Source organism: Jaculus jaculus, chromosome 13, assembly GCF_020740685.1.
Source record: "Jaculus jaculus isolate mJacJac1 chromosome 13, mJacJac1.mat.Y.cur, whole genome shotgun sequence".
Lineage (NCBI taxonomy): Eukaryota > Metazoa > Chordata > Mammalia > Rodentia > Dipodidae > Jaculus > Jaculus jaculus.
Genome location: NC_059114.1, coordinates 6478130 through 6495819, shown reverse-complemented (window position 1 = coordinate 6495819; position 17690 = coordinate 6478130). Strand labels below are relative to the sequence as shown.

The 17690-nt window shown below is 51.2% G+C and overlaps 1 protein-coding gene across 1 annotated transcript in view; it reads right to left on the bottom strand.

The window, feature by feature from the left end:
- The window catches only part of Myo18b (myosin XVIIIB), a 240474-nt gene that overhangs the window by 123621 nt on the left and 99163 nt on the right, over positions 1-17690 (bottom strand). The window contains exons 23-27 of the mRNA XM_045132589.1: positions 15625-15753; positions 13877-14020; positions 11783-11872; positions 4139-4258; positions 2516-2624 (exon numbers count right to left, since the gene is read on the bottom strand). Coding sequence (XP_044988524.1) covers positions 2516-2624; positions 4139-4258; positions 11783-11872; positions 13877-14020; positions 15625-15753 — 592 coding nt within the window. The remainder of the gene's footprint in view (positions 1-2515; positions 2625-4138; positions 4259-11782; positions 11873-13876; positions 14021-15624; positions 15754-17690) is intronic.

Below are 17690 nucleotides of genomic sequence, written 5' to 3'. Positions count from 1 at the left end.
GGTTGGATGGATGGATGATGTATATGTGGATGGATGGATGGATGGATGGTTGAATGGATGGATGGTGTATATGTGGATGGATGGATGGATGGATGGTTGGATGGATGGATGGTGTATATGTGGATGGATGGATGGATGGTTGGATGGATGGATGGTGTATATGTGGATGGGTGGATGGATGGTTGAATGGATGGATGGTGTATATGTGGATGGATGGATGGATGGATGGATGGTTGGATGGATGGATGGTGTATATGTGGATAGATGGATGGATGGTTGAATGGATGGATGGTGTATATGTGGATGGATGGATGGATGGATGGATGGGTGGATGGATGGATGGTGTATATGTGGATGGATGGATGGATGGATGGTTGAATGGATGGATGGTGTATATGTGGATGGATGGATGGATGGATGGTTGAATGGATGGATGGTGTATATGTGGATGGATGGATGGATGGATGGGTGGATGGATGGATGGTGTATATGTGGATGGATGGATGGATGGGTGGATGGATGGATGGTGTATATGTGGTTGGATAGATGGATGGATGGATGGATGGGTGGATGGGTGAGTAAATGGGTGAATGAGGGGTTAGTAAGATCGAAGTCTTGGCAGGGGAGACCCCAGCAAAGATCTCACACCACAACCTTAAAAGAAGTGTGACATACTAGCAAAGACTAAAAGCGTTCAGCTTTCCTCCACGGTCCACCAGATGGATCACGGTCGGGAAAGGACCCTAGTCCCCATCGGGACAGCAGGCAGCAAGCTTGCAGGAGAAAAGACAGCAGGAGGCATTTCTGCAGCTGTCCTGCACTCTGTCCCGATGTCCTCTGAAGGCAGTGGCCTTTGAGGGCAGGAGCGGACACCTCTCGCCCCATCCGACTTTCCTGCCGGTGCGTCACTCTTTATCAGTCTGTACAGTCAGGCCCCGCATCATGCTCTGACCTTTCCCCTGGCTTCTTGTCACCTCTACATCTATATTGCTAATATTTTTTTGAAGGCAGAGCCCAACTAAAAGTCTTTAGAAGCCCCCTCTCAGTGCTGGGCATATAACATAAAAGATTTGCTTTAAATATTTATCCATGCATAAAGAAAACCATCTACTTTACAATTGACACTCCAGTTTGATCCACAGAGCGGGTGTGGCACCACCGCAGTGGTACAATTAAAGTGTTTTATTGCTTCTTTCAACTTTCCCATATTTTAGAAATCTTCTATAATGAGTATGGATGAGTTTCATAATGAGAAACAAGATATTTGTGGGCTGAGTTCCTGGGATGCGTGCTCAGAGCAGAAGGCCCATTTTGCACGGTGACTGATGTGCCCTGGAGCTAAGCACAGCTCCCCATCTCATCATCTCCCTGTGTGTTCCAGAAGAAATCAACTTAGGGGATGCCATTCAAACACACTGAGTCTGGGGCAGATGGAGCCCGGGCTGGGGTGTCCCTCGGGGAGGGTCTGCTGCCCCGTGCTGATGGTTCTCTGCCAAGCAGTTGCACATCGTCTGGCTTCATCTTGTCTCACTGGGGTTCCCACTGCCTCCCGTTATCTGCCCCGGTCATTGTCAGCCCTGGGAGGAAGCGGGATTAAAATAGAGCAAGATCACAGCCAGAATGTGCGCTCTCTCTCTCTCTCACTCTCTCTCTCTCTCTCTTTCTTCCCCTGAAGGTCCTGAACATTAGGAGGGCATTAATCCTCTGGGCACACGGAAGGTCTGATGCCAGCATTTCATAGTCGCTGACACTTGCAGGGGCGGGAGTCTTCTCCCCAGACCTCATTCGGCAGGGGAAGAGTATGAGGCCCAGTGGGCCTTTGACGAAAATGTCACTGTACCGTCCAACCACCAGAGCTGGGTCCCCGGGGAAACGGCAATACAAAGTCATGTGAGAAGAAAAGCCTGGAGCCACTAGGTCCAGCTCTCACCGGGGACACAGTCCTCCCACCTGCGTTCGTCTGAGAACTATGTGGTGACCCTGTTATTATTATTAATTATTAATTATTAATATTATATATTCATATTAATTAATTATTATCTCCCATAATAATGACAGGGAAGTTTACAGCGACTTGGCTCTCTGCCCCACATGTGGCTGAACAGTCCCCGCTCATTATGCAAGAAGCCCCTCAAAAGGGAACCTGCACAAACCCAGCCATGGCTTCACCCCAAGACCAATCCCCCGTCCCATAGCAGATGAAGGCATGCGTGCGGTGCACCTACATTGGGACCACCGTGAACGCACCTGCATCCGAATTTTTTTTTAATCATTCCTTACACATAAAGCGTCATTTATCATTTATCATTCGTGATGTGGCTGGCTTCTCTGCCTCATGTCTGGCTGTGGCATTAAGCATGAGGCCAGAGGCCGTAGCTGTGTCTGTGACCAGCACGGGGACAGGGCGTGGCACGTGCTCCATGCAGCGCCGTGAACGAGTGAACGAGTGAACGGACGGCATTAAAGGCGTCTCCTCCCACCCGCACCCCGCTCCACGGGCCCCCGGGCTGCTCACCCCCTCCGGTGGGTTTCTTTTCCACGTCAGGCAACTGGACCTTGTGTTGCGCCTCCTCCAACTGCTTCTCCACATCCCCCAGTTTCCTCTGCACCTGCTCGTACTTGCTCTGGAAGGGAGATTCCGCGTCAGCCGTGTTGGGGACATGATTTGAGTTTGTTGCCCCGCGGCTGGTTCATGAGTTGGGAACCTGGGCCTCAGCATGGAAATGTGAGCAGGTGGGGGCCCGGTGAGAGGTTCTTGGGTCCCTGGGGGCGTGTCTTTAGAAGGGCGGTTCTTGTGAGACCCTTGACTCAGTTCTTAAAAGAGGACAGCCCAAGACGGAAGGAACAAGCCTGCAGCACCCCCACTTTCTCTCCGGCTGGCTTCCTGCTTGGCACTGCGGTCGCTCCCTGGTGAGTCTTCGCCATCTGGGGGCCTACCTGATTTTAATGTTCAGCCCCCACAAACTGTGAGCTAACAAACTTCTTTTCCTTTTCAGAAAATGTGCTTCAGGGCTGGGGGGGGGGGTTGGCTTAGCAGTTAATGTGCTTGCCTGCAAAGCCAAAGGACCCAGGTTCAATTCCCCAGATCCCACATAAGCCAAATGCACAAGGTGGTGCATGCATCTGGAGTTCGTTTGAAGTGGCTGGAGGCTCTGGCACGCCAGTTTTCTTTCTTTCTCTCTCTCTCTGTCTGCCACTTTTACTCTCTCTAAAATAAATAAATAAAATAAATGTGCTTCACTTCTCATAATGTTCACACCCATATATTAATGTTACTCTCACTTTTGATTAGAGAAGCTTCTCTTTTCAGTAGTGGGGACCTTGGGATGATTCAGAAGGCACCATAGTGCTAAAAAGAAGTAACAGAGGAGTGTTCAGCACTGAAATATCTCTATCACAGCTTCCAAGGCTCAGGATCCATTGTGGAAGAGGTGGTGGGAAGAATGTAAGAGCCAACGGAAGGGTAGGACTCCTCACAATGCACTCTTCCAAGACAAAATGGCCTGAAAATTCATGACTTCACAGCGCCTGACATTACTTACACAACCGTCATAACAGGAGAGAAAGATGATGACATCAAAAATAAAAGAGACTTATTGATGGGGGAAGGGATATGACGGAGAGCGGAAGTGCAAAGGGGAACCCAGGGGAAGGGGGTATTACCATGGTTTATTACCTATAATTGTGGAAGTTGTCAATAAAAAATAAAAGTTAAAAAAATAAATGTGCTTCAGATATTTTGTTATAGTAGTAAAAATGGAGTCATGGATGGTCCAAACTGGCCAAGGCTGGCCATCAAACCCACAATGCCTCCCAGGCCATGGCTTGGTCACCTGTTGTACACCCTTGATCCAGTGTCTCTGAGATAAGGCTCCACACAGTTCCCACCCAAAACTCCTCCAAGGCCAGGGATTAATTGCCTTCTGCATAAATCCTGACTCCACAGCCAGGGAGGGAGCTCTGTGCCCATGACACGTCCCAGGCCAGGCCTTAGGAACTCCCATGGTCCCCCGGGCCTGGAGCTCAGAAGTCAGTCAACTTGTGCACTCGATTTCAGGCTGACAGGCCCCAGACACGAGCACAGGGAACCAGGGTCTCCATTTCCTGGCTCCCTGTTCAGCCCCCCAGGAGCCCTCACCTTGAGGTCCTGAACCTCCCGGAAAGCCTGCAGCCTCTCCGCCCGCTCGTTCTCCAGCGCCTGACAGGCCACGTCACCTTTGAAGCGTTCATCTGCGAGCTCTGAGGTCAAGTCCGCAATCTAGGGAAGGAACAGCATTGAGGTCGCCGCGTCTTCTTCCCCATGGATCAGAATATAGAGCCAGCCTGGAGCCAAACGCTGGCTATGGGGAGAAGCAAGCCTCCAGTGGAACTGGGCGGCTAAGAGCGTTGTGCTTCATCATGGTGTGGCAGCTCCCCCAGCCCCCCGCCCCAGCACACACTGGCTTTGTCACCTTATGCCAAGAGGAATGCTTACCTGATTCTCAGGGGAGAGGGATGGTGTGAAATTGTTTTGAGATGTAAGCTAGATAGCCCATGGGATGCATAGCACAGTGCCCAGTGCCCAGTAAGTGCTCAGCTAATTAATCACCAGGGACTGGCGAAATGGCTCAACGGCTAAAGGCACCTGCTTGGAAAGCCTGCTGGCCAAGGCTTAGCTCCCCAGCACTCATGGAAAGCCAGACACAAAGTGTACGCACGCCTCTGATGTTCCTTTGCAGGGGCAAAAGACCTCCGCATACCCGTGTACACACACACACACACACACACACACACACATACACACAAATAAAGAAAAATAAAAAGAGGCTAGAGAGATGACTCAGAGGTTAAAGGCATTTGCTTGCAAAACCTAACAACTCAGATTTGATGCCCCGGTACTCACAAAAAGCCAGATGCAAATAGTGGAGCATTCATCTTGAGTCCATCTGTAGTAGCAAGAGGCCCTGGTGTGCCTATTCTCTCTCTCTCTCTCTCTTCTCCTCTCTCTGCTCACAAATAAACAAACAAACAAACTGGCAGATGCTCTCCTTAACCATCCTTAGCGAGTCACCTCGCAGGACCCATCGCTGCCCCTCAGCAGACACGCTCATAGACAGGTGCCCATCGTGCCTGGCTGCTCTCCGTGGAGCTCGCTGGGGTTCCTGGCATCAGCCGTGTGCACTGCCAGCCTTTTCCGGCCCGGTGCACTGGTGCTGGGCTCCTCCATTCCATGAGCGCGTGCGTAACCTCGGAGGTCTGGCTGGGCAGAGAATGAGACGTGACAAGTAGCCAGGATGCTTTGGGAGTGCACTGGGACAGGGCTAGCTTGCAACACCCTGGGGAGGTTGCTGAAATACAAATTCTGGGATGCTCAGATCCTTAAACCAGGATGTCCAAGGCCAGTCACTCTCAGGAAGCTGCCGTCACCACACTCCAGACACAACAAAATCCTGCCCAGGTCTCCTTTTAATTCTCACCCCTCTCTCTCTCTCTCTCTCTCTCTCTGCTTTGGGACAGTTAGATTATTATTATTTTTTTCGAGGTAGAGTCTTGCTCTAGCCCAGGCTGACCTGGAATTCACTGTGTGCATAGCCTCAGGGTGGCCTCGAGCTCACGGCGATCCTCCTACCTCTGCCTCCCAAGTGCTGGGGTTAAAGGTGGACGCCCCATGCCCAGCTAGACAGTTAGATTTTCTTGAAGACATGCAAGTCCTTGGGCTGGAAGAGTGGCAGTGTGCCATGGCCTCACACAGGGACCGGTGCCACCCAGGGGTGCCCGAGGTCACGCCTCTGAGCCACCCCTGAAATCAGCATTAATCCCCAGCTTGGGCCATGGTGTTCCTCCTGCCTGAGGCAATTAGTGTGAAATTTAATTTGTGCTAATCAGCTTGAGCAAGGGGAGCACAAAATTAATTTGAGGCATTAATTTTGAGTTTCACAGAACCCAAGGCCCATACACATGCCCAGAGGACAGTCATTCCTCTCAACTCGAGGAAATGACAGGACGCTTTCACAGAGATGAGTAGCCCTTGACCCGCCTGCGCCCCCACAAATCCCTCTCCTTCCCTCACAAGGGGCTGCGGAGGCTTTGTCTGTCACGGTGAGATTTGGGCCTATGCCCGGAGCTGCTAAGCCAATGCAAAGCAAAAAGTAATTTGTGCAGGGGACAGTCTGGTTTGCAGGGAGCTTGCAGAACGGACATTTCTCGAAATTGTTTAGAAAACTCTCCTTGGAGTGGCGACATCAGCCACAAGCTCTTTCTACTCAGGGACGATGACCCAAAGGAGACAAAGGAGTTTGCTGCACATTTTTATAGAATTGAAGAGAAAAAACTAGTGGGGCCTGGTGGCACAAGCCTGTCATCTTCAAGATTAAAGATTAAAGGCTACAAGAAAAACTGCGGCAGGAGGATCACAGGTATAAGGCCAGCCTGGGTAAGGTTGCTGTCTCAAAGTGAAAAAAGGAAGGCTATCGAAATAGCTTAGCAGTTAAGGCACTTGCCTGCAAAGCCAAAGGACCCAGGTTCAATTCCCCAGGACTCATGTTAGCCAGATGCACAAGGTGACGCATGTGTCTGGAGTTCGTTTGCAGTGGTTGGAGGCCTTTGAGCGCCTATTCTCTATCTGCCCCCACTATCTTTATTTCTCTCTCTCAAATAAATTAATAAATAATAAGATGATTTTAAAATGCTTAAAAAATAAAGGAAAAAGAGGGCTGGGGATATAGCCTCGTACTAGAACACTCAGCTGGCATGTATGTGATCCTGCTGTAATCATTAGCACTACAAAAATAGAAATACTGGGCTGGAGATACGGCTTAGCGGTTAAGCACTTGCCTGTGAAGCCTAAGGACCCCAGTTTGAGGCCCGATTCCCCAGGACCCATGTTAGCCAGATACACAAGGTGGCACATGCGTCTGGAGTTTGTTTGCAGTGGCTGGAAGCCCTGGTGTACCTATTCTCTGTCTATCTGCCTCTTTCTCTTTCTGTTGCTCTCAAATAAATAAACAAAAAAAATTTTTTAAAGAGAAATACTAAATGTGTCCAATGTGGAGGCATCAGTTAGAGCTCAGGGCACTGGGGAGTAAGTGGGGAGTAAGTCATATATATAATATTTATTTAATTGTAAGGAGAAAGAGAGAATAAATGGGCATGCCATGGCCTTTTGCCACTACAAACAAACTCAAGATGAATGTGTTATTTTGTGCATCTGGCTTTACATGGATACTGGAGAATCAAACCCGACTGATCAGGCTTTGCAAGCAAGCACCTTTAACCGTTAAGCTGTCTCCCTAGCCCTTTTTTTTTTTTTTTAGTTTTAAGTATTTTATTTATTTTAGAGAGAGACAGAGGAAGGAAGGGAGGGAGGGAAAGAGTTGGTGTGCCAGGGCCTCAGGCACTGCCATTGAACTACAGATGTTTTTGCTACCTAGTGGTCATGTGCAACCTTGCACTTGCCTCACCTTTTTTGCATCTAGCTTACATGGGATCTGGAGAGTTGGACATGGTTCCTTAGGCTTCACAGGCAAGTGCCTTAACTGCTAAGACATCTCTCCAGCCCTATTTTATTTATTTGGGAGAGAGAAGCAGAAAGAGAGAGAGAAAGAATGGGCACCTCCAGGACTCCAGCCACTGTAAACAAACCCCAGACACATGTGCCACCTTGTGCATCTGGCTTATGTTGGTACTGGGGAATTGAACCTGGGTCCTAAGGCTTTGCAAGCAAGCACCTTAACTGTTAAGCCATGTCTCCAGCCCTATTTTATTTTATTTATTTATTTTTATTTTTTTGGTTTTTCGAAGTAGGGTCTCGCTCTAACCCAGGCCCACCTGTAATTACTATGTCATCTCAGGGTGTTCTTCAACATCCAGCCCTATTTTTTATTTGCCTATTTTTTAGAGTCTCATGTAGCCCAGGCTGGCCTCTAACTTCCTATATAGTTGAGGTTGACCTTGAACTTATGATTCTCCTGTCTCGACCTCCAGGTACTGGGATGATAGGTGTGTGTACCACCCAGTTTATGCAGTGCTAGGGATTGAAATCAGGACTTCCTGACTGCTGTGCAGGCATTCTACCCATTGAGCTACATCCCCAGCCCCTAAATAGTTTTTGTTTGTTTGTTTCTTGTTTTTTTTTTTTTTGAGGTAGGGTCTCACTCTAGCGTAGGCTGACCTGGAATTCACTATGCAGGCTCAGGGTGGCCTCAAACTCACGGCGATCCTCCTACCTCTGCCTCCCAAGTGCTGGGATTAAAGGCGTGCGCCACCGTGCCCGGCTCCCCAGCCCTTAAACAGGATGTGATGGACATTAACAGTGAACATAGCCGGGGTTGTCACTGATGTTCGTTATTCACTGATCCAACAGGTATTATGTGAGCACCTACTGTGTGCCAGGTCCTGCCTCCCAGGACCCTAAAGCTGAATTCTGGAAATAAGCAACCACAGGGGCCCTCAGTTCTTATATTCTAAAGTTCTTGGACCTATACTCACCCCTGTTTTGGGAAAGGAGAAGGCATAATCCTTTGACTAACTGCTATGACTTAGCAAGGGGCAGCCAGGCCCTCTTGGGGGCTCACAGACACACATGCACAAGAGACTCAAAGAGGAAAGGGAGGCCCACATTGGCCCTGTCCTGTGGAAGTGAGTGGGACCGTCTTGGTAAGGCTGCCTGGGTTGGGTCCTGAGGCAGGACACATGGGGGTGAGGGACACATTATTGACTAGGCCAGGTGCACATCCAGGTAGAAGAGACATTGTGTCCTCTTGGGAAGTTAGCAAGAGTCTTCAGGATGACAAGGAACTGGTCAGCACTCGGCCGGAAAGGAAAACAGACCTTGGTTCTGCCACCCACAAGCTCCACCCTGAGGCCATCCCTCGGTCCAGCTCCCCCCTTCAGAGGGACCACAAACCTCTCCTGGGATTATCATGGCATCGCCCCACATGATATTCCACAGCAGGACGGAGCCTGTACCAGGCAGGTCCCACCTTTGGTGCCAGTTCTGGCTGCGCCCTCCACCTGGAATGAGTCTCCATCCTTGGCCATAAATCCGACCATGGGGAGACCCCAGGACCTTTCGCCCACTGGAGATCTCTATGTGAGCCTGGATCCTTACAGAATTCCCCATAAGATGAGGGGAGGTGGCTTTTCCTGTGGAAATAACCTCCCGCCCTTGTACACAGGCAGATTTTGCATGCTTGAAGGATATTTATAGCCAGCCTCTCTGTGGTTCCCCATCTCTGCCTCGGCTTCTTTGCAAATGAGGCACTTAAATCATTTTGCAATAATGTTGTCTTTTTAATCGGCCACGTCAAATGGACTTTCTACTGATGATAGGGCTTTCCCTGTCTCACGGTTCTTTCCGACCACGGTTTCCCCCATGGAGACACACGGTTGGGAGGAGAGGCTGAGAAGGGGTAGCAGGGTATGTTTGTGATGCACACCCCCCACTTGGAGGGTGCCTGCTCCCAACCCTTAGACCAGCAGGGCCACACACAGTCTCTGCTCTGACCTAACTATGCTGTCTGGGGACAGCAGCTTTGGAGGCACCTGAGAACTTTTTGGAAATGCACATGCTCCAGGGCTACTCCAAGCCTGCATTCTGCATCTCTAAGGCTAGATCTCACAGTACCTACGGGACAAGGAAAGGGGCTCTGTGGGACGGCAAAGGGGTGTCTACCCTGTGCCCCAGGACAAACCCCACTGCTCGGACGCAAAGTAGCCTACGTCAGTCACCTGGGGCTTGTTAAAGAATCGCTCGAGGTCTGGGGAGACGGCGCAGTGGTTAAAGACGCTTGCTTTGCAAAGCCTGACGGCCTCGGGGTTCGGTTGCGAAGACACCCTTGTAAGCTGGATGCAAGTGTGTGCATTTGCAGAGTTAAGAGGCCCTGGCCTATTTCCCCCAGCATCCCCCAAACACATGTATAAATAAATAAATTTTTTAAATTGTAAAGAATGCCTTGCACACGGAGATGACACTCCTCATGAGCCTCACTGTCCAGAGAGGAGACTGGGACAGCCGCGGGGTCAAACAGGTCCCTGCCATGCTCCTTAGGGCAGACGAACAGCCCACAGAAACACAGCGATCATTTCCTTTGGGGCAGAAAGATTAGACCTTTCTCTTCAAGTCAGCGCGTCGCACGGGCCCCAATATCCTCGAAATCTCCCCTGACACCACTGGTCAGGTGCGCTGCTCTAGAGTGTAGGGAAAGTAGTGAGAGACTGTGGATGAGCGAGATCCGGCCCAGCTTCAGGAGCATAGCAAGGTGGGAGGAATTCGAGCAATGGTCAGCTATAGAGTGAAACCAAGGCAGAGCTGCTGGAATCCAGGCTGAGTTGGGCGAGGGGGGAGGAGTCCTGGAGACTTCTGACTTCCCCTCAGGGTCTAGAAAACACAGCTTAACAAATTGCTCCATCCAAAAAGACACACACATCTGACCACAGAACATACTTCCTGAGTGTTAGAAGAAATGGTGATGTGCCGCTGCTGTCTGACTACCCAGCAGCCTGCCCTCCATAAACTCTCCCCCTGTGTGTAAATGCGGCTCTCATTTTTATTTTTGTTTCTCGAGGTAGGGTCTCGCCTTAGCCCGGGCTGACCTGGAGTTCACTACATGGGCTGATCTCGAACTTAAGGCGATCCTCTGCCTCCCGAGTGCTGGGATTAAAGGCATGCGCCACCACAGGCCAGCTCATCTTTGGTTAGAGGAAGAAGTCTCTCTCTGCGATGGCGCTAAACTGCTGGGGAGCGCTCAAAACTCATCAGTGTGCCGAGAAGAAGTGACAGGGGAGAGTTTAGCACTCGGTGAGACGTCTCTATCACACCCTCCAATGGCCCAGGGACCATTACAGAGGAGGCAGAGGAAAGGATGGAAGAGCCAAAGGAAGGGGAGGGGCGCTTATGATATTGCCTTCTGGGCACAAAGTGGCTATTATATTCATGACCTCACATGGGCTGTCATATCTACGAGACCTGCATGATTTGGGGCCCACCCAAGCCTAGGTTAATTCAAATGGGAGGGGAGAGGCCGGTGGGCTGGGGTCCTGGACGACGGGGAGAGCTGGCTGAGCAGCAGCATTCGTTGCTCTCCTCCTCACTGTGGGCTGCGTGTGACCGGCCACTTGGCGCTCCTGCCAGGATGCCCTGTGCCACCCTCCCCTTGAGCTGTAAGCCAGAAGAAACCCTCCCACGCTTCTGGTTGTTTTTGTCACAGCAACAGGAAAAGAAGCGAAGGCACCCTATTATTACCCAATGCCCATTTGCCTGGGGTCTCTCTGTCCCTTCAACACAGCCACTGGATTGTCTGTCGTATCTCTCTCTCTCTCTCTCTTTCACACACACACACACACACACACACACACACACACACACACAGGTGAGAATCTCGAGCTCAGAGCCCAAGAAGCTCCCGCTGGTCACTGGAGGCCAGCAGTGATGTCCATTTACACCGCCACAGGGGCCGGCAGTGTTCCTATGAACTTCCTGGTTCATCAACCCTGCGAGTTCTTGAACGCATGAACCTTTGAAATAAGGCTGCACCCCCCACTCACACGCACATTTCCACCACCAATTGTCTTTCCTACTGAACGCTGTCTTTTCACTTGACTTAGTCAGCTCTCCGCGAACTCTGCCCGTTCCTTAGATCTCACCTCCCAGGGACTCACCCACCTCTCCTCTAAGGTGAGTGCAGCTGCCCAGGTGCCACATGCCGAGTGCAGAGTGTGCGTAAGGCAGCTTCTGCCGCGTGTCACACACACCACTGTACCCCGGCCCCCAGCAGACCAGGGGCCTGGGAGGCGGCGGGCATACCTTGCTCTCTAACAGGTCCGTGCTCTGCCGGAGTTCACTCCTCAGCTTCTCTGACGTTTGCAGCTTCTGCCTCAGCAGGGTGAGCTCCTCCTGCGAAAACAGACACCTCTACAGACAGACGCCATTGGACAAGAAATCCGTATGGTCATTCAGGTTGACAGGGAGCAGACAGGGGTCAAGGCTACAGGGACATGGAGCTTGATTAGTGCACAGAATGGTGACTATGACAGATGAAGACGCACCATGTTTCAAGTTGGCTGAATTTTATGTGTCCCCCTCATCAAGAAAGTCAAGTACATAAGGTCATGGATTTGCTAGTCTGATTACACCATTTCGCATTATATATATATATATACATGTGTGTGTGTGTGTGTGTGTGTGTGTCAAGTAATTTGTCATACCCCAGACATTTATAGAATTAGCTAAACATAATTAAAAACTAACTAAAAATTAAATCGTTGGGCTGGAGAGATTGCTCAGCAGTTAAGACGCTCGCTTGCAAAGCAAGCGGGTTCGATTCCCCAGGACCCACATAAAGCCAGAAGCACAAAATGGCGCAGGCATCCGGAGTTCGTTTGCAATGGCTGAAGGCCCTTGTGTGCCCATTCTCTCTTTCTATCTGCCTCCCCCCACCCCACCTCTTCTTTCTCTCTCTGTATCTCTCTGTTTGCAAATAAATAAATAAAAGGTAAAAACAATCTATGCAAAATAAAATTGCCAGCCAGCGGGTGTGTGTTGGCAGTACCGGTAGGATGTTGACACAGGACTCTCCCCTTCACCACTTGCAAATACCAGCCTCCCCTCTTCACGCAAGTCTGGTGCCCACAGCCCAGTTGAGGGGCTGAGTGCAAATCCTGCTCAGCCCGGGGTTGGGCATGCGTGGCTCTGGAGAGTAAGTGTGGTACGTCATGCTCACGGGTGTCACTAGTGTGCCAACGTCCCCATCGTGCCACCCTTAGAAACAACAGCTGGCCTCTGGAGTGGTGGGAGGGACAAGTGAGCGCCGTCAGAAGGTTCCCCGAGGATGTTCAGTGTATACCATGTAAGCATAAAATACAACTTTCCGGAATTGGCCTCGACATCCGGGACCTTGCCATGCCTAGCAATACCTACACCAGTTCCTCATAATATGAGAAAAAGATGATGTCATCAAGTTAAAAGAGAGACTAATGGAGAGAGGGAGGGGATATGACCGGAGAGCAGAGTTATGAAGCGGAAAGTGGGGGAGGGAAATACCATGGTTTGTTGTCTGTAAGTATAGATGTTGTCAATAAAAATATATATATTAAAATTATATATATATATGTTGTACTTTATTATATAGGCATATAATAAAGTACAAGTTTCATATACATATAAATCAAATCTCCCTTATCCAAAATGCTTTGGGGCCAAAGTGACTTTATTGTATTTGTTCATTTTCAGGGAGGGAGAGAGGGAAAGAGAGAGACAGGGAGGCAGAGAGGCAAATAGAGAGAATAGGCACAACCACTGCAAATGAACTCCAGCGGCATGCTCCACTTTGTGCGTCTGGCTTTACATGGGGAACTGAACCAGGGTCAGTAGGGCTTTGCAGGCAAGCACCTTAATTGCTGAGCCGTCTCTCCAGCCCCAGAAGTGACTTTTGAGATTTTGGATTGTGTGCATGGCCTTGGGCGTTTGGCATTTCCGATGAGGGACGTGCATCTACATCCTGGCTTACTGTGTATGTGAGGAGAAAGCAAGGAGAGGCGCGCATGCATTTTCTAAGTTCTGAGAGGACAGGTAGCAGCAGACATGAAAAGCACATCACTCCAAGCAATGACCTGTAAAAGATGTTAGTTGGAGAGTGGGAGGGACAGAAGACGGGCGCTTCGGACAGGCAAGGAGATAATGCCAACATCCCACCACGGAGCCTCTGGAACGGCCTGTGTGCGCTCGCGTGCGCTGAGCAGCGTGGTGCATTCAGCCCACGGCCAAGAGAGACTGATGCACGCGCAGGGAGGTGACGGGAGCCGTGGGGCAGCTGGTCACTGCTCACGTGGCCCTAGGACCGGGTGCTGGCACTGAGGTGAGTGAGTAAGGCAGGGGGTCACCCCAGAGCCATGAACTGACCTCCTTGGCTCGGACCTGCTCAGTCCCAATGGCGGCAGTCAGCAGGGGCCGGAGGGAAGTGAGCAGCTGCCACCATGACCAGTCCTTGACGGCCAGGAACGCGGCCATGTTCTTCTGAATGCACCGTGCCGCCAGCTGGCGAATCTGCAGGGGAGGGAGATGCAGATGTGAGGGTCCTCCCTGCCCAGGTGAGAGGGGGAGGGAGAGAGGAAGGATAAAGGGATGGAGGAGATAGGTTTATACCCCAACATGGATTCCAGATCCCCCTCCCCCCAAGCCATATCATGTGCCTGTCCTGGGGCTGAGGATGCTCACTATGGATTTATCACTGACACGGTCACCTTCTTCTGGCCTTGCTGAGTTCAAAGACTCAAGCTCACAAGCTCATCAACATTGGAAGCACAGTCATTAACACCGGAAATACCGAGATGACAGCAGGCAGCATTCATGGAGTGGCGCTACATGTCACAACACGTGGTCGAGGGCACACTACGCTGCCCTGCCTTTTTACACAGCCACTAAGAGGTAGAGGCGGAACTCCCACGTGGGTCTGGGTTGTCTTTAAGATAGCACTATCAGGGCTGGAGAGGTGGCTTAGCGGTTAAGGCGCTTGCCAGCACATCCTAAGGACCCATGTTCGACCCTCCAGCTCCCACATCAGCCAGACGCACAAAGATGAGGCAAGTGCAAGTTCGCACATGCCCACTAGGTGGTGCAAGCGTCTGGAGTGCGATAGTGGCTGAGGCCCTAATGTGCCAATTCTCTGCCAGGAAAAGAACACAAATTTGTTCCCCAGAACCCATGTCAGAAAAAGCCAAGCATTTGCCAGGCATGGTGGCTCACATCTTTAATCCTGGCACTAGGGAGGCAGAGGTAGGAGGATTGCCATGAGTTTGAGACCACCTTGAGATTCCATAGTGAATCCCAGGTCAGCGTGGACTAGAGTGAGACTCTACCTCCAACAGCAACAACAACAAAAAGCCAAGCATGGTGGGGTGCACTTGTAATTCCAGCAGTGGGGAGACAGAGACTGACAGTACCCTGGGTCTCACTGGGCTGCTGAGCTAGCCCACTTGGAGAGTTCCAGGCCAATGAGAAACTGTCTCAGAAGGGGCAGAAAGGGTCTGAGGAATGGCATCTAAAACTGTTCTGTGGCCTCCACATGCACACACTCCCACACGCGCATCTGGGCTTGCACACACAAATATGCACACACACATGAATAGAATAAATGAATAAAGTAACAGTATAATAGAATAGAGCCATGAATTCTCGCTCATATCCCTTCCCTCTCCTTGATATCGCTTGCTCATGCTCTCGTTCCCTCTCTCTCTCTCTCCCCACCCCCCTCTCTCTCTCTCGCTGCAGACAGAAAATTCCATCTTAAAGATCCCCAAAGATGAAGACCTGGGTTGGCTACAGACTGTGGAGTCAACTTGCCCTTAGGTTCCAAAGAGCTCAAGTGGCCGGTGCCTGCTGAGGCCACCTGCTGGCCTCAAGAGGCAATTGCTCCAGAGATGGGGCAGGCTGAAACCATGCAGGCTTGGGAAAGTTCTCAGGTGCTAGATCAACACCAAGGCCAAGAGAGAGGAGAGGGGAGAAGACGAGGAGAGGGAGAAGGAGGGGGAAGGGAGGGGAGGGGAGGGGAAGAGAGGAAGAGAGAATATGAGGTGACTCAGGGACATTCAGCTCCCAGGCTCACCTCAGGGTCCCGGGAATAGAATCCACAGACGAAGAGTACACTATACCTTCATCTTCTTAAATTCCTGGCGAGACAGGAAGCCCCTGCAGGTGGCTTGGAAGAGAACGATGTTCCCAGACACCAGCTTCTCCCGCTGCCTCTCCAGCCTGGAGACCACGCCCGCCTTGAGGAAGACCTGAGGGAGGGAGAGGGCCAGCCAAAGGTGAGGCCTGTGCTGCTCAGGGCATGGCGTGTGTGTGTGTTGGGGGGGCTTGCCACTGGGATCCCACTTCTCTTGTACCCACCTGGGATACTTGTTGGTGGCAGCCCTTTTGTGTTTTGTGCATGCATATATGTGTGTGTGTGTGTATACATATATATGTATATATATGGATGTATGTATATATGTGTGTGTGTGTGTGTATGCACATGTGTGTGTGCGCACGTGTCTTTGAGCATCTGTATGTGCCCGGGGGATAACATCCTCAGGTACAACAACCACCTCCTTTTTGAGGTGGCCTGAGGCTCATCAATTAGGATAGACTGCCTGGCCAGCAAGCTCCAGGGACCCTCATTATTCTTGTTTAATCACATCGGGATCACAGGTGTGTGCGCGCCACCATGCCTGGCGTTTACGTAGGTGCTGGGGATCAAATTCAGGTCCCGAGAGGCAAGCGCTTCGCCCGCCGACCCATCCCCCATCCCTCCCCTGGCTGCTCTGTTGTGGAGGGCGAGGGTGCGAGCCTTGTGTCTTGAGACGGCTCCTCTGGCCGCCCCGTCTCTGGCTACTCGCCACCATCTTCACACCTCCAGCTGCGTAAGTGCCCTCAGATGGCTCGTTGAACATGTCGACCCTCAGACCCTTCTCACCCTTGCCCAACCAGAGTGGGCGTGTTCACGGGATCCCAGAGAGGGGACGCTTCAGTTGGACAATCACTGACAGGACAGATGTGCCCAAGGCTCTCTGTGCAGGATCAGCTGGGGGCCCAGTAAATTCAGATTCCCAGGCCTTCAGGACAGGCATGCCTGGGTCCATGCATCTGGAGGGTAGGCCTGGGGATGTGCATTTTTAATTATTGCTGCCAGTTCTCTGAGAGAAGCGGTGGCGTAGAAATCCCCGCACTGGGCCCTGCAAGCAGGGATGGTGGGGAAGGAGGGCTGCTCTCTTTGCTCTGAAGAGGAGGGGCTGGGCTGATGCCTCACAAGCTGCCTGGGCTTCTGGAAGGACGGAAGCAGACGCGTGGTTCACAGGTTCACACCTGCCAGGCTGCAGAGCATCAATAATGGATGATGGAGCTGACGGTGGTGCTGTGATCAATACCTCCTTGCTACCCCACAGGGCTGCCCGCCAACCGACTACAGAGAAAGGGAGGAAGATGCCAGGGGAAGAGGGCTGCCTGTCAGTGAAAGATGAAGGCAGAGATCCCTGGGTTTGGGATAAAGCACTTTAGTGGGGGGGGGCAGACCTGTGTCAGTTAGGTGGTAGGTAAATCCCTAGCCATGGACCACATAGTTTGATACATCTGCTCTCCAGCCTCCCACAGACCAAGGAATGGTGGCTCTTTAAAAACTTGCGAGTGGGGCTGGAGAGATGGCTTAGCGGTTAAGCACTTGCCTGTGAAGCCTAAGGACCCCGGTTCGAGGCTCGGTTCCCCAGGTCCCACGTTAGCCAGATGCACAAGGGGGCGCATGCGTCTGGAGTTCGTTTGCAGAGGCTGGAAGCCCTGGCGCGCCCATTCTCTCTCTCTCTCCCTCTATCTGTCTTTCTCTCTGTGTCTGTCGCTCTCAAATAAATAAATAAAATTTAAAAAAAAATTGCGAGTGCAAGTATACATGTGTGAGCAGACGTGTGTGTGTGTGTGTGTGTGTGTGTACATGCATATGGAAACCTGAGGACATCTTCAAATGTCATTCTTCAGGAATGCTGTCCACCTTCTATTTCATTGTATTTTATTTTATTTTTAAGGCAAAGTCTCTCACTGGCCTGGAGTGTATCTATTAGGCTAGCCTGGCTGGCCAATGAGTCCCAGGGACCTTCTGGTCTCCATCTCCCCAGCACTGGGATGCCCAGGGCGCACCACCACATCTCTCATTTGACATGGGAGTTGGGGATTGAACTAAGGTTCTTATGCT